Genomic DNA, 15,256 nt, shown 5'->3' with positions numbered 1-15,256 from the left:
TAAATAATTTAATCATATATTTTATAAAGTCTCATCCTTTACATTTAAAAAAAGGTAATGATAGGGTTACTACCCTATTACTACCCAATTACTACTCATAGTTAATTTCAAGTTTTTTATTTTTTTATCATTTTCTTTGAAATATTTTTTTAACATCCTTAATCGAAAAAATTAAAAAAATATATAATTTTATTAATAATCACTTCCTTAACCATTAAGTAAAATAAAAAATTTAAAAAAAAAATCAAATATAAAAAGAGTAGTAAATGAGTAGTAGGAGAGTAGTAACCCTATCATTTTCCTTTAAAAAAAATTAAACAAACTATAGTACATTAAAAATTATAGATCTATCTCAAATAGTGTAATTAATTTCAAGTTAATTAATAAACTATTCAATTTATCCAAAAATGAAAAAAAAATATTTAAGTTTATTTCTTAATAAATCATTAAACAAAAACCATTAATAAAAGAAAAAAATTAGATTTATACTGAAACTGTAACAATTCAATTCAATATTTACATAATTCAAAATTAAAGGAAATAAAACACAATAAAGGCACAACGCCCCTATCAATAAAATAAAATTAAATTAAATTATTAAAAAAGAAAAAAAAAACAAAAAAAAAAAACAGAGCCGCGATGGCTTGGATTCCTTGTGGCGGTTAACGGTGGCACGATAGGAGCTGATATTGGAAGGGGAGGAACGCCGGACAGAGGGGAAGAGAATGGGTGGGACGGTGTTAGCCACGCCGGCGTGCAACGAAGCACTGGAGGCGACGAAGAATCGAACGGGCCGCGGCTTCGATTCGCTCGTGGCGGTCAACGGCGACACGAGAGGGGCTGAGATTGGAAGGGAATGGACGCCGGTCGGAGGGGAAGAGAATGAGAGCGGCAGTGTCGAGCACGACGGAGTTCGGCGGCGCACCGTAGCAGATGAAGAAACGAACGGGGGAGAGGGGAGGAGGGGCTCGCGCGCGGGAGAGACAGGGGCAAAATGGGAAAATTATCAGTGGCAAAACCGTAATTTTGGAATAAAAGCATAGGCAAAATTAAAAACGAAAATATTAGACGAAAACACTGTTCATGGGCGATTCGCACTTTTTATATATATAGATATATAATAATATACGTTATATTATATATATTTTCAAAAAAATAGTTTATACTAAATATCGTCATCTAGAGTTAAAAAAAACTCCCTAAATGGTACCGTTCTGGAATCTGGTTAAGTTTCCAAAACCCTCCACCCTCTACCTCGACTCTCTCTCTTCTCACTCATCTTTGCCTCGACTTTGTCTTCTCACCCCGTCTCACCAGTTGCCACACGGTGGTTGTTGCTATTGTTGCATTCGTCATCGTCGTAGGCCTCTCTCTCACGCATCCTCCTTTCCAGTCTCCAGCCGCTGTCACCAGTTGCCACGAGTAGCCAAATGGCTAGTAGGCCAATCCACCCACCCAACAGCCGAACGGGGCCACCCTGCCTCCCACATGGGCAGGGGGGCCGGCCTATCAAAAAGAATTTAACAAAAAAGAGCAGCAGATACGTTCTACGTGACAGATAAGCAGGAAATGAAATTCATTGAAACCCATCCAAGCCTCGAGTAATTCGAGAACAATCTTCCAATTCAGCAAATGGAGGATACAATCAGGCGTGACATATACCTTGGCACTATGAGACAACCTTTTGAGCCAATTCTTCAAGCAAGATATCGATACATTTTCCTATCATTTTTGTCCCTCTCCAAAAACTCCCGCTCAATGAGGGATTCAATTCGTTTCTTTATGACAACAGGGTTTGGCAAGAACCGAGCCTGCAGCTGCTTTGTGACCTCAGCAACAATGTTATTATGATCTAGCGTCCGCCGTGACTTCATGATTCTCACAATCGCAGCCTCGATCTGAGGCTTCCTGTCCTCCTCCACTCTCTGCCGGGTTTCCTGATTTTCAGGTTCAGATTCCCTCTGAGCAACCACGGTACCTATTTTTACCTTGTAGAGCTTGCTCGTGAACTTCTCATTGAAGAAGAAGGCATCGTCCTCAGCTATGTCCTTGCTCATAGGCTCCTTCCGCAAAACATTCTTCCCCCTGACACAGGCCAGAGACTGCAGGCATCTCTTCAAGTCTGAGGCAGGTATCTCTGTGGCTTGCTCAATCTCCTTATAACTCAGCCGATCGGCATTGTTGAAAAGCATCAGTACACACATCTGGTAGGTGGAAACATTGAGCTCATGCTTCTGGCCCTTCCCAAAGGTCGCTTTCAAATCAGCAGTGCCCATGTTCGTTTGCCAGGACAGCCTCCGACCAGTATGCGTCCCAAGATAATAACTCCTGAACTTCTCACATACCCCCAGGATTTCTGCTGGAAGGTTGCATGTAGCACTTGGTTGAGTAGGCCAAGAACCTGTAGTGAGTACATGGACAGCTAATGTGGGGCCATCCCCTAACTCAGTACCATGGCTTGCATAGAAGCCCTGCATGGTATCCTCTGACGTCTTCATATCAGTGAACATACCTTCCAGTTTAGACGTAAATTGGTATCCACACTCTGTTTTAAGCTTAACAATCAGACTTCTTTCTGCATCATCGGAGACAGTTTTCCCCGCAAGAAGCCTCTTGGCCAAATGTTGTTTGTAATACTTCTCAAATACATCTTTCTCTTGTAGGTAACGGAAAAGCATCATGACCTTGTCCAGTACAATCTCCACATCCTCCTCACTAACCCCTCTCAGTCCTTTCCGGAGCTTGTCATCCACAAACAAAGAAATGAATTCTGGGGACCGAGCATTCAAATTGATGAAGTACTCAAAAGAGGAATTCAAAGCATTCTGGAATGTCTTGTCGTTGCCAAATGCCAAACTGATGATTTCATCATATTTATCCTTTAAATCCAACAAACGTTGCACAAAGTCAACTGGATCCCTCAACCTTTCCGGATCAGTCACTAGCTGCTTGCCGGTATCCCGAATGTAGGAGGTCATAACATCCCGAACTATTGACAGTCCAGTGGGCACCCTGCGAAACAAGTTATACATCCTTCCCAAATCCTCATATTTGTCATTCAAAAGCATGTTAACTAAGCCTGAGTTCTCCATATGGACTAGTCTCTGCATATGACTTTCAATCATCTCCTTTTCAACAACATTAGTTATCTTGTCCAAACTTCCAGCATCCATATAATGGGACACTCTCTCCATTTCTTCATTTAGACGTCTCTCAGCTTTCTTTAAATAATCCCCACAATCACATGACTCAATGAATTGTTGAGACTCAAGACGGTAAAAATCAGCTGAAACTTCAAGAAAATGCTGCTCGAAGTCTTCTTGGTAAACAGCAGAACCTAAATCCATTAACATCTTTATAATATTTCTCATCAAACCTCTATTTATAACTTCACCATTCCTTTCTCTATACACAAGCTCAAGGAGTGTATCCCGAAGCCTAATCTGGGTTTTGCTGGAGTGAATAACAACATCTCTCCATAAGTTCAACCCAAGCTCATGAACTGGGGTTTTGTGGGTGCTTGGAATGAAAGTCCTATCCATGTACATCAATATATCTCGGATCATTTGCAATGCCTTGTTATGATCGGCCCATTTCCTGTTCAGCTCTTCCAAGAATACCTCCCCCTGAGCCGCTTCAATTGATCTAGATATTTCACTTAGATGAGACGTCATAGTTGTCACGAGTCCAGAGTATAGTTTCTCTCCAAATTTGTGCAGCACCATATTGTAAGCATTCCTGAATGTATTTAGAATCTTAAACATCAGAAAAAAGGCAAAGTGTTCTGATGCGAAAGAATAGTGGCAGCAGCTCAATTTTTTTAAGAGCAGTAATTCATGCCTTAAAATGTGAGTTTAACTGAATTTCAAGTCAGTTTGAATGCTTAAAAAAATGAGGATGCAGCGAACAAATATAAGATAAATGAATCCATGAACAGCTAGATGTATCAACGATTGGAGACAGTTGGAGAAAATCCATCCAAAGGTTTCGTAATACTAGCCCTAGATAAGCATATTGAAAAAACGGGCTAATCGATTTCATTCAAGTTACATTACAGGAACAACAGATCAAATTGCGTATTCAGTTCTTCAGTATTAGTTAAGAGCATTAACAAATACCATAAGAAAAACAATAAGAATAGAGATTGGAGCGGAGAATCAACACAAACGCCAAGGCAATAGATTATCCCATATAAATAACAATCCAACCTAAAGTGTTTATACAAGACTTCCATAACCAATTTTTCCATGAATATGGACACAATTTTCACTAAAGCATCAAACCTCATAAATTTACAACACAAAAACATAGGTAGATTAATTCTAGCACATCCCATTCAGAGTTAACTTGTGATGAAGTGTCCGATTGTAACACGATGTTGTCTAAACAATTTAAATTCAATTCAACCTCACCCATCTGGTTATTTCCTCTCTCACAGTTGTGCAGGTTGTAATTACATCTGAATTTGAAGCTCCATCATCTTTCTTCATAGATTTTAAAGGCTTATTCTCATGAGTTTCTAACCCCTATGGGTTGGTTCAAGTGGTAAAGGGCCCTGATTTTGGTGGTATGCTCCCTTCAGGTCTAAGGTTCAAATACTTAGATGTAATTGATTTCCAGGGGACATTGGACTGGGAGAATTTTCTCTTGAATTACCCGATGAGCACTTACTAGAAACTCATTGCCGAGGGCCTGTACACCCTTAGGACTAATTGAGGCTTTTTTCTTAATAAGTAAACGATATTATTAATAAAGATAGGCATAGTCCAAGTACACAAGATGAATACAAGAGATAAGACCTTTCTAGAACGAAGTAGAGGAAACAAGAAAAACATGAAAATTCAGGCCATTAAAATCTAAAGCTATGGCCCATAAATAAAGTACGGAAAAATAATGCTCGAAGTTCCTCAGGTGAACGCTCCTTGTTTTCGAAAGTCCGGTCATTACGTTCTTGTCAAATGCACCACATGATGCAGATTGGGAACATCTTCCACACCTTCTTAATTTGTGGGACTCCTGTCGAGAGAGTCCAGCTAGCTAGTAGCTCAACCATTGTTGCAGGCATTACATACGATAACTCCACCTAGCTAAACACTTCAGTCCACAAGGCTCTAGCTGTCTCACAATGTAACAAGAGATGTCCTAATGTCTCACCAAATTGCTTAACATACAACACTAGTCTAGGATGACGACCTTGTGCTTCCTCAGGTTATCGGTTGTCAAAATCTTCCCCAAGGCTGTGTCCATGTAAAGAAGATCGCTTTAGGAAGCGCCTTATTCCTCCAAATTTTCTTCCATGGGAACTGGTTGTTTGGTATAGGTGTAAAGGACTTGTAGAAGGATCAAACTGAAAAGACACCCTTACCCATCGATTTCCACCATAGCCTATTAGCTTGTTGTCCATTCGGCACCATAGAATATAATAGGCTGAAGAAAGCCTCAAAGCTATCTACTTTCCAATCTTGCGCCGCTCTACTAAACGTGACAACTCTGAGGCCAACTTTGTCTTCCACACTACTTCAGGAGAGAGGGCTCTATCCTCAAGTACTCTATCAAACTGTTGAAGCCCCTCCACCTAGGTTTTTTTTTGCTCCCCTATGTCTCCAAAGGATAGAGAATTCCAAAGCTTAAGGTCATTCTTCAAAACTTTCAATTTGACGACTAGAATGTAGGAGGGGTTACCTTCAAATTGATACGATGACCACCATTGCCTAACCCTTTCCACAAAGCCTTCACCTTTAAGCCACATATTCTTGAACTTAAAATAGCGACAACCACCTTGGATACCATCACAATCCAACAAGGTGGGGAAATGATCTGAGCAAAGACAAGGCAACCTCTTTTGACACCTTCGGAAAATGCACTTCCCACTCCGGACATCCAATGCCAATAAAAAAAAAAAGAAATTCATGAGTTTCTTGTATAACTAGAGCATCATGCATAGGTGTCACTCTTGTATGTCTTGTGTACTTGGGCTATGCCTGTTATTATTATCAATAAAATTTCTTATTTACTAATAAAAAGTTTGAAGCTTCATCACCTTACTTCTTAGTTGAATGAGCTGAAAAAGTTGCACATATCCATATAAGAAAAAGAAAAGGAATAAGAATTAGCGTCAAAGATGCTTGGTTTTAAGTTTTTGCACTATGACGCTAATTCTTATTCTTACATTCCATTGGACATTTTTTTACAAGAAACAATCCATTGGACATTCAAATCACCTTGATAGACAGATTTCTCCTGACAAGTGCCCATAAAATTGATCAACCTTTCCATAACCTAAAGCTGGACAATACAGTTATCTCCAAGTTTATGTCTAGGATACAAGATCCGAAGGACCAAGTGTAAAAACACCCTCAAATCAGCAAATTGTTCAAGCTTGGTGCAAACCTGACATCAACTGTGAACTTGAAAGTCAAAAGTTATAGATTTGACTCCCAACTTTTACAAACAATGTGAAAATTTTGGTAAGCACATTTTTTTTTTTTATCGGTAAACAAACTTTTATTGATCAAAAGGGAGACATAGAGTGTCCAAGTACACGGGACATATACATGAACACGATCACAATGTCTAGCTTAGAGATACAAGAATTGGTAAGCACATTAGTTGATGTATATCAAAGGGATTTCACAAAAACTGGTCACTTAACATCTCTCAGCTATCTGATTTGGCTATAGCCAACTTTGGCAATTCAGGATCAGGGGCACTGATTGAACTCCACACCCTTCCCTTGGTACATGAAGCCTTACATGATAAATCAAATCGAAATTTTCCATTTGGATGGAGTAAGGAAAAATATTCATAAGGGGCAAAAACATAAAGTAGTGCGTTGGAAAATGAAGGTATGATAAATTGGTAAAGAAAAATGGGACCTTAAGGCATTGGGACCTAAAACTCTAGAGGCTAGATTTATACATAAGGTTATTGAAGTTGGTGGGAAGTCATATCTCAGCCACTCATCCTAGAAGTGGTAAAAAGAGAAAATAACATAAGAGAAATCAACAGGTAAAAATAATGAAAAAGTAATTGTGAACAACATATCATGTCAGAAATATAGCAGAAAAGGAATGGATGAAGCGAGAAGCATCTATTTTTCCTAGCATCAAAGCACAAAAACATATATCTGTAAAACAAAAGGTTTAAAACAAAGTAGAAAATATATACAAATGGCGAGAGATCTCACAGGGAACACCAAAACAATGGAACACAAGCACGCTGAAATACAACTAGCAGCAGTGTGATAACTACATAAATTTCTGGCCACCAAACTGACAAGGTCACAAGGGATTTTGAAGTGAAGATGAAATACAATACCAGTTTGAGCCCCCACGATCTCTCTCTACTCACTACACCAGTTCTCAGTCCCTCTCTGATCGTCAGTGGTATCCTCACTCAGCTGCAACAAACCACCTCACCTCAGATCTCCAAACTTAAATCACTCTGTAGAACCATACCTTGGTCCTGAACAAATACGAGTAGGTGACGACACTGGATTCCCAGTAACACACATCGGTGATTCTCAAATCTCTACTTCGACCTCTAATTTTTCCTTCGTAAATTACTTTGTGTTCCTCCAATCACCAAGAATCTAGTTTCTGTCCAAGAATTTTGCCACGATAACTCTGTGTTCTTTGAGTTTCATGAATCTAGTTTTCTTGTGAAGGACAAACGGACAGGAACTATGTTACTCCGAGGACCAACACATAATAGCCTCTATCTGTTTCCTCCTCCAGCCTCCTCAAAGTCAGCCCCTGTTGCTCTTCTTGGTGAATGGACCACTATCGTTCAATGGCATCATCGTCTCGGCCATCCAACTATGCGGCTTGTTTCTCAAATTTTGTGCACCAAGTGCTTGCCGTTTATCCCATCTCAACCTGATTTTTTCTGTTCTACTTGCCCTCTTGCCAAGTGTTGGCAATTACTTTTTAAATCCTCTGTTAATCGGTCCTTAGGACCTTTGCAATTAATTTTTGTAGATGTTTGGGGTCTCCATCCCCTCATATATCACGAGATGGTTTCCGTTATTATCTCTTTTGTTGATGATTATAGTCGTTACACTTGGTTTTATCCTCTTGCTTCAAAAGGTGATACTACATCCATCTTTCTTCGTTTCCAACCATATGTTGAACGTTTATTCAATGCTACAATCAAAAGTATTCAAAGTGATTGGGGTGGGGAATTTCGACCCCTCACCCGTGTTCTTAATTCCCAAGGAATTTCTCACCTTCTCTCTTGTCCCCACACTCACCAACAAAATGATGTGATTGAGAGAAAGCACTGTCACATCGTTGAAACGGGCCTTGCTCTTTTAGCAACGACTTTTCTTCCCTATAAATTTTGGGCCGATGCATTCCAAACTGTAGCCTACTTAATTAACTTTCTTCCCTCTCCATCTCTTAAAAACAAATCTCCACATTTTCTTCTCTATAATAAAGAACCTGATTACTTTTTTCTTAAAGTGTTTGGATCCGAGTGTTGGCCCACCCTTTGGCCCTATAATAATCACAAAATCAATTTTTGTTTACCCCCTTGCCTACAGTCCTACTCACAAAGGTTATAAATGTCTTCATCTTCCATCAAACAAAATGTACATCTCCCGTGATGTACTTTTTAACAAAAATTCCTTCCTTATGCTTCATCATCAATCTTGGGCCCTACAAACTCTCAGCCCACACACCCCATCTTACCTATTTCCTCCACATCCATTTTGGGCCATATTCTTCTTTTACACCGAAACGCCCAACTTCAAATCCTAGTCCATTTATCACATCCAGCCCATCCTCTATGTCTCCATCTCCTTCTTCAACCTTAACCCCGACGTCTGTACCTGCATCACCAACCCCGACATCTCACCCCTCTTTACCTGATTCGACCTCTAATCCACCATCAATCCCTCCCCGATCTCCTATTGTTACTCGATCCAAGACCAATTCCTCTCACCCCAAACAATTTTCTGATGGTCAAATTCCCTATCCTCCATCCACCTCGCCACTACCTCAGTTCCTCCATTGAAATCCCTAAAGAAACAACTTCCTATACCATTGCTTCCCGCTTCCCTGAGTGGTGAAATGCCATGATCAGTGAGTTGCAGGCCCTAATTCAAAGTCAAACATGGACTTTTGTTCCCCCTCCCCCTTCCTCTAACGTTGTTGGTTGCAGGTGGGTTTTCCGCATGAAGCATCGCGCTGACGGCACTATTGAACGACACAAGGCGCGTCTCGTTGCCAAAGGCTTTCACCAACAGGAGGGTATTGACTACTCCGAGACTTTTAGTCCTGTAGTCAAACCCACCACGATTCGGTTAGTTCTCTCTCTCGCTATCTCGCCCTTTCGCCAACTTGATATTCCAGATTGCCTTTTTCCATGGCAATCTCACTGAAACTGTGTACATGTCACAACCTATTGGTTTTATTCACCCTAAACATCCTAACTATGTTTGTTGCTTGCAAAAGGCCATTTATGGCCTCAAGCAAGCTCCCCATGCATGGTTTGCACAGCTTGGCTCTCGACTCTATGAATATGGTTTTCTTCCCTCTAAAGCCGATCCCTCTTTGTTTGTTTATTCCTCTCATTCTGTTATGATTTATGTGCTAGTCTATGTGGATGACATTATTGTCACCAGCTCCCATTCTTCCCAAATTGAACATCTCATTCATTTCCTTGGTTATGTTTTTCCCATCAAGGATTTAGGTATCCTACTTCCTTTGTCTTGAAATTTCTTATTTACCAGATGGAATCCACCTCTCACAGCGAAAATACATTCGTGATATTCTCTCTCGCACGAACATGTTATTTGCCAATGGCGTCATGTAACATACGGGTCTAAATTTAGGATTTAAAACTAGTATTATATTTATTTATTTATTGGTATTTTATTTTCTTTATATTTATTTTTATTTTAGATTTTTGTGATAACAAACAGATTGTTTTAGTGATTCATTTCCTTTTAAAACTTCAAATATTCTATCCACTTAGTCCCCGTGCTAGTTTCGGTTTCCAGAGTATGTGATCAACTCCAATTCAAACCCTCTCAGAAACTGTATCCACGAAAGAGTCGGTTCCTAAAGTTTAGGCAATTTCAAATTTCAGCCAATCTCCTAAGAGTTCACGTCGTCTACTCCCGTCGCCTATAAGAAACTCACTAAACCTTTGTGTTGCTCACCTCAAAATATCAGAGAAACAACTTACTTTTTTCCGTTTGAGCCTTTGCTGCCCAGTCATCACCGACCACCCTCGGACGTCGGAGCCCTACCCTCGGCGCCAGAAAACGCCGGCCATCTCAACCCTGTTGAACCCACCCCCTCAGGTAAGCCCCTGCTGCCGCGCGCCACCTTCCTCCATTTCGGTTATTTGAGTTTCAAACCCATCTCTCTCTAAACTCTCACTTGTTCTCTCTCTCTCCCTCTCTCGGTGTCGCACCACCATAGGGATCCCCCCAGTCACGTTGCCGGTCACTCCCAACCCCAGAGCCGCCGTCGCACACTGCTCTCCCTCGGTGAGCATCGCGCAGCTCTCTCTCCCGTAAGCCTGTTTCCTTTTTAATCCTTTTGCTTTAGTTTTTCCCAAAATACCCTTTCTACTAGGCTGAGTTTTATTGGGACTGGACTTAGTTGTATCTTGACTGGTTTATAAATCTGGTTGGACTTGAGTTATTTCAGAAACTATAGTTTTGGGTTAAATGGGTTGTTTTCATGCGAGCCTAAGGTTTAAATTGGGCTGATTATTATGTAGGCCGGAGCTTTTAATTGAATAAATATATTAGTCATATGCTTATTTTTATAGATAAGTATTTAAAGGATTTTAAAGCATAAATTTTAAAGTATATTTTGTAAGTATCTTTTGAGTCTATTATTTAGTTAATATTCCAATTGACTTTTAATTAAGATTTTATAAAATTATTAAGTTATAATTTAAATAGAAGTTAAGGAACATGTTATGAGTTTTGAATAATATTATGATATATGATTTTAAGTATTTAGAATGCTATGACACGTTCTTTTTTTGAAAAGTTAGTGACGATTAGTACATTGTATAGGTAACGCGCTACAAGTTGGAAATCAGGAAGCAGCGCTAAGAGGTAAATAGTATGATCATATTAATAAATGCGTATGGTGAATATTATTATTATGTATAAAACGGTGATGTGCTTATGATTGTTAACTACGCTACACTAAGAGGCAAGTCAAGGTTAGTTTACTTTTCGATCTTGATGAAATATGAGATTATGCTTGAGAGAATGAATTTATTGTTGATTGATTTAATGTTACTAAATTCACATGGAAGTCATGAAATGTTAAAGTAGTAGTTCAAAGTCAAGTATGCCATGTAATAGTCAGATTACGCAAGCCATGTTCATGAAATGCTTAGGTTATATATGCCATGTTTGTGTAATACTTAAACCATGTATGCCATGTTCAAGTAGTGCCTGGATCATGTATGCCTTGGAACGTCATAAAACATTCATAGCATGTTATGTAATATCACGATATACTATGCCATGCTAAATCATACAAGAATATGCCATGTACAAAGATATGCCATGTTAAATCATACAAGAATATGTCATGTACAAGAATATGCCATGCCATGTCATATTACGCTATACCATGTACAAGATTATGCCATGTTAGAGATGTTCATGAAGCCTAATCAAATCTCATGCATTAAGAAAGATAAGAAATGTAACGGTACCACGGACTCAAGCGTGGTTAACCACAAGTTAAATGAAACGCGGACTCAAGCGTGTTTCGTTTTATGATATGCAAGTTTAGTGAAACACGGACTCAAGCGTGTTTCACTCTATGTTATGCAAGTTAAGTGGAACACGGACTCAAGCGTGTTTCACTCCATGTTATGCAAGTTAAGTGGAACACGGACTCAAGCGTGTTTCACTCCATGTTATGCAAGTTAAGTGGAACACAGACTCAAGCGTGTTTCACTCCATGTTATGCAAGTTAAGTGGAACACGGACTCAAGCGTGTTTCACTCCATGTCATGCCAGATAAGTGGAAACACGGACACAAGCGTGTTTCACTTCATGTTAATACAAGATAACCAAGATGTTATGCATTCACAATGACATGATTTTGTTTATATATGCTTCCGCTTATGTTAATAATGAAAATGTGTGCCATGTAAATCTGTGATGATATATGTATGTAAAGTCTTTCAGAAGATCATGTTACGTATTTGATTGTAATTCATGAAGTTGTATGTGCGTTCTGAAGGGTATCCTAGAAATGAATTGTATGTTAGGCAAGGACTATATTTTACGATACGATGTACTACTTACTGAGTATTCAACTCATTATGTTTGTGTGTTTCTTGTTTTCTTTCATGTCTGATTCTCGCAGATCATGTCTATGATGATGAAGAGCTGGATGGCCAGGAATAGATCTAGTACCAAGACTTAGGAATGAATAAGTGATTTTATCACCAGAGTTAGATTTCTTTTATGTCATGCATAGGATTAGTTTATGTTTCTTTATATTTCGTTCAGTTTCCAAAAACAATCATGTTCAATTCAGTTTCGCGTTTTGATGAATTTCAATAAATGAGGTAATTCAGGATATGAATCTCTTTACCGGGCATTATGTTTTAAATGTTGGTAATATCTCTATCCTATGGGAAGGGGGTGTTACACGTCACCTCTCCAATGGCTGCCTCCACTTGCCTCTCACTTTCCGATACTCCTTCCTTCTCTGATCCAACCTTCTATCGTAGTGTTGTGGGGAGTCTACAATATTTATCTTTAACTCGACTTCATCTTGCCTTTGTAGTCAACAAAATTTCTCAATTCATGCACAATCCAAAAAACTCTCATTGGCAAGCTGTTAAGCGATTACTTCGATACCTCAAACAAGCCTTAAATTTTGGTCTCCTTATTCACAAATCCTCTTCTCTTCAACTTCAAGCATTTTCCAATGCCGATTGAACAAGTTGCCCAGATGAACGCTGCTCTAACGGTGGTTTTTGTATTTTCTTGGTCGAAACCTGGTGTCATGGAGCTCTCGACGCACTGTTGCTCACTCCAGCACAGAGGCCAAATATAAGGCCCTTGCAAATGCCACAACTGAGTTACTTTGGGTTCAATCTCTTCTTAAAGAATTATGCATTTTTCTTCCAAAATCACCAATTCTCTAGTGTGAAAACCTTGGTGCCACTTACTTATCAATCAATCTCGTTCTCCATTCCCACACGAAACACATGGAAATTGATTTCCATTTTGTGCGTGACAGGGTCACGGCCAAAACACTTCAAGTTGCCTTCCTTCCATCAAAAGATCAATTGCCGACATCCTTACTAAGCCACTTGTATCCTCTTGGTTTCATTCGTTGCGAACGAGCCTTACTGTCATTGATACACCGTTCGGCTCGCAGGGGCGTATTGAGCAGTCTACATTATCTTCCACTCCTCGAATGACTCAGCAACACTCCACCACCTTAGCTGCTCCTTCAGGATGCTCCACCACCTCAGCTGGTCCAAGATGCTCTACCACGTCAGATGCTACTCTAGAATCTTCTGGAATTACTTAGACTAGGTAAGTGCCTACCCTCTGGGTACGGTTTTAGTATTATGGCAAACACTATGTAACAAACTCTGTGTAATGTGCAATGGATTGAAATGCACACCAACCGTTTGAGAATATTCTCAGAAATAGGTGAAGGTTGTTAGGATCTCTTGTATATATATATATACATACGACTTGTACACAACCATTCAATTAATGAGAAATACAAAACATTCCTTCCTTCTGAACTTCTACACACATGCAGTTCCCATCCCCCCTTTTTTCTTTTCGAGTCCTGGACGATAATGTTTACCGCTCATCCCCCTTCACCACCACGCGGCACCCTTCCCGTGGTTACAAAAACTCATAAAATATGTTATTGATCATTTACTTATTAAAACCTTGATCATAATCAAGAACTAACTAAAAAAGAGACCCAATACAAAAAACGAATTAACCTCGTTACTGAACCTTTTTGTTTAAAAAAAAAAAGAGCGAGAGGAGATAAATTATACTGAATATGTGCAATTATATGGAGCAAAGAGACAAAACCTATAAAGCTCTTCGAAGCTAAGCCCGCTAGCATTGTGATTGTAAATCTCGTGGATTGCATGCTCCAGAATCTTCCACGTCTTTTCAGGGTATTTCGGATCCACCACGACCCGGTGCTTGAACGCCTCTATCTGGAAGTTCTTCTTCTTTTGAGCGCTCATCTCGTCCGATTAAACCTCTACAGAGACTCCGATCCTCCGTATCAACCCTGAAACCAACCCGAATTAGCCCACCCGACCGTCAATAAGAACCTAGCGATTGAGAGGGAAATGATCCGGATCCTAAAAGAAAGAATTCTAGCTTTTTAGCTCGAATCAGGCTGGGAAGATCAGAGGAGAAGAAAGTGGAGCCAGTGGTCTCGTGAAATTAGGGTTCCCGAGGTTAAGCAAACAACTGGAAATATGTAGGGTTTGGCTCCGAGACAGGAAATTAGCTGAAATTTGAGAGGAAAAAAAAAAGGACCTCGAACCTGCACTGTATGGCTTCAGAAAGAGCTCGGATTTACGGTAAAAGAAGCAGGAAAAAAAACACACGTATATAATATATATATTTAAGAAATAATTATTCTAAAAAATAAAATAAAATAATTGAATGAGCATTTCTATATATGAATACCATTAAATATATTTCGAAATTTTATTCATAAATTATTATTTATTTTCACACTTTATATTTATAATTTTTTTATATTTTTTATAAAATATAGAACAGTAATAAATAATAACTGAAAAGATTTTTTTTTTTTTTATAATGATTGATATGAAAAATTTTATGAAATATTACTTTATTAATAAAATGAGATATTTTGTACAGTAATTTTTGCTGACTCAAGTGGGTGGATTTTTTTTTGTCAATAATAAAGGTGAAAACTGTATGGTTGGTTGGTGGCCCATACATATTAACTATTCTTCAAGACAACCCATATTGCATGTAATTTACTAATTTTCTCTACTGAGCTAGACGGGTAGTAATTTATTAATTCTCATATGTGTTAAGAATAATTATATATAAATATTTTTTCACAATTATTTTTATCATTGTGTTTAAAATGGAAGTTGTGAAACTTGAGATTTAAATCAAATAGTAAATTAAAAATTTAAAAAAAATATTAATTCTTTTTTAATAGAACCAAACTGGTTATAAAATAAATTGTAAAAGTCAGAGGCCTGAACCCATAGAAGAAAGAAATCC

At 38.8% G+C, this 15,256-nt stretch overlaps 1 protein-coding gene across 1 annotated transcript; it reads right to left on the bottom strand.

The window, feature by feature from the left end:
• Nucleotides 1-1,552: 1,552 nt before the first annotated feature.
• On the bottom strand, nt 1,553-14,582 carry LOC109013179 (cullin-3A-like). Its single transcript, XM_018995170.2, has 2 exons — nt 14,066-14,582; nt 1,553-3,738 (listed from the first exon to the last, which is right to left on the bottom strand). The coding sequence occupies exons 1-2, from the start codon at nt 14,224-14,226 to the stop codon at nt 1,698-1,700; spliced, it is 2,202 nt and encodes a 733-aa protein (XP_018850715.1). The 5' UTR covers nt 14,227-14,582; the 3' UTR covers nt 1,553-1,697.
• Between the last annotated feature and the right edge of the window lie 674 nt (nt 14,583-15,256).

The sequence above is a fragment of the Juglans regia genome, chromosome 1 (genome assembly GCF_001411555.2).
Source record: "Juglans regia cultivar Chandler chromosome 1, Walnut 2.0, whole genome shotgun sequence".
Lineage (NCBI taxonomy): Eukaryota > Viridiplantae > Streptophyta > Magnoliopsida > Fagales > Juglandaceae > Juglans > Juglans regia.
The sequence above is the reverse complement of the archived record's forward strand: the minus strand, read 5'-3'. Positions and strand labels throughout refer to the sequence as shown.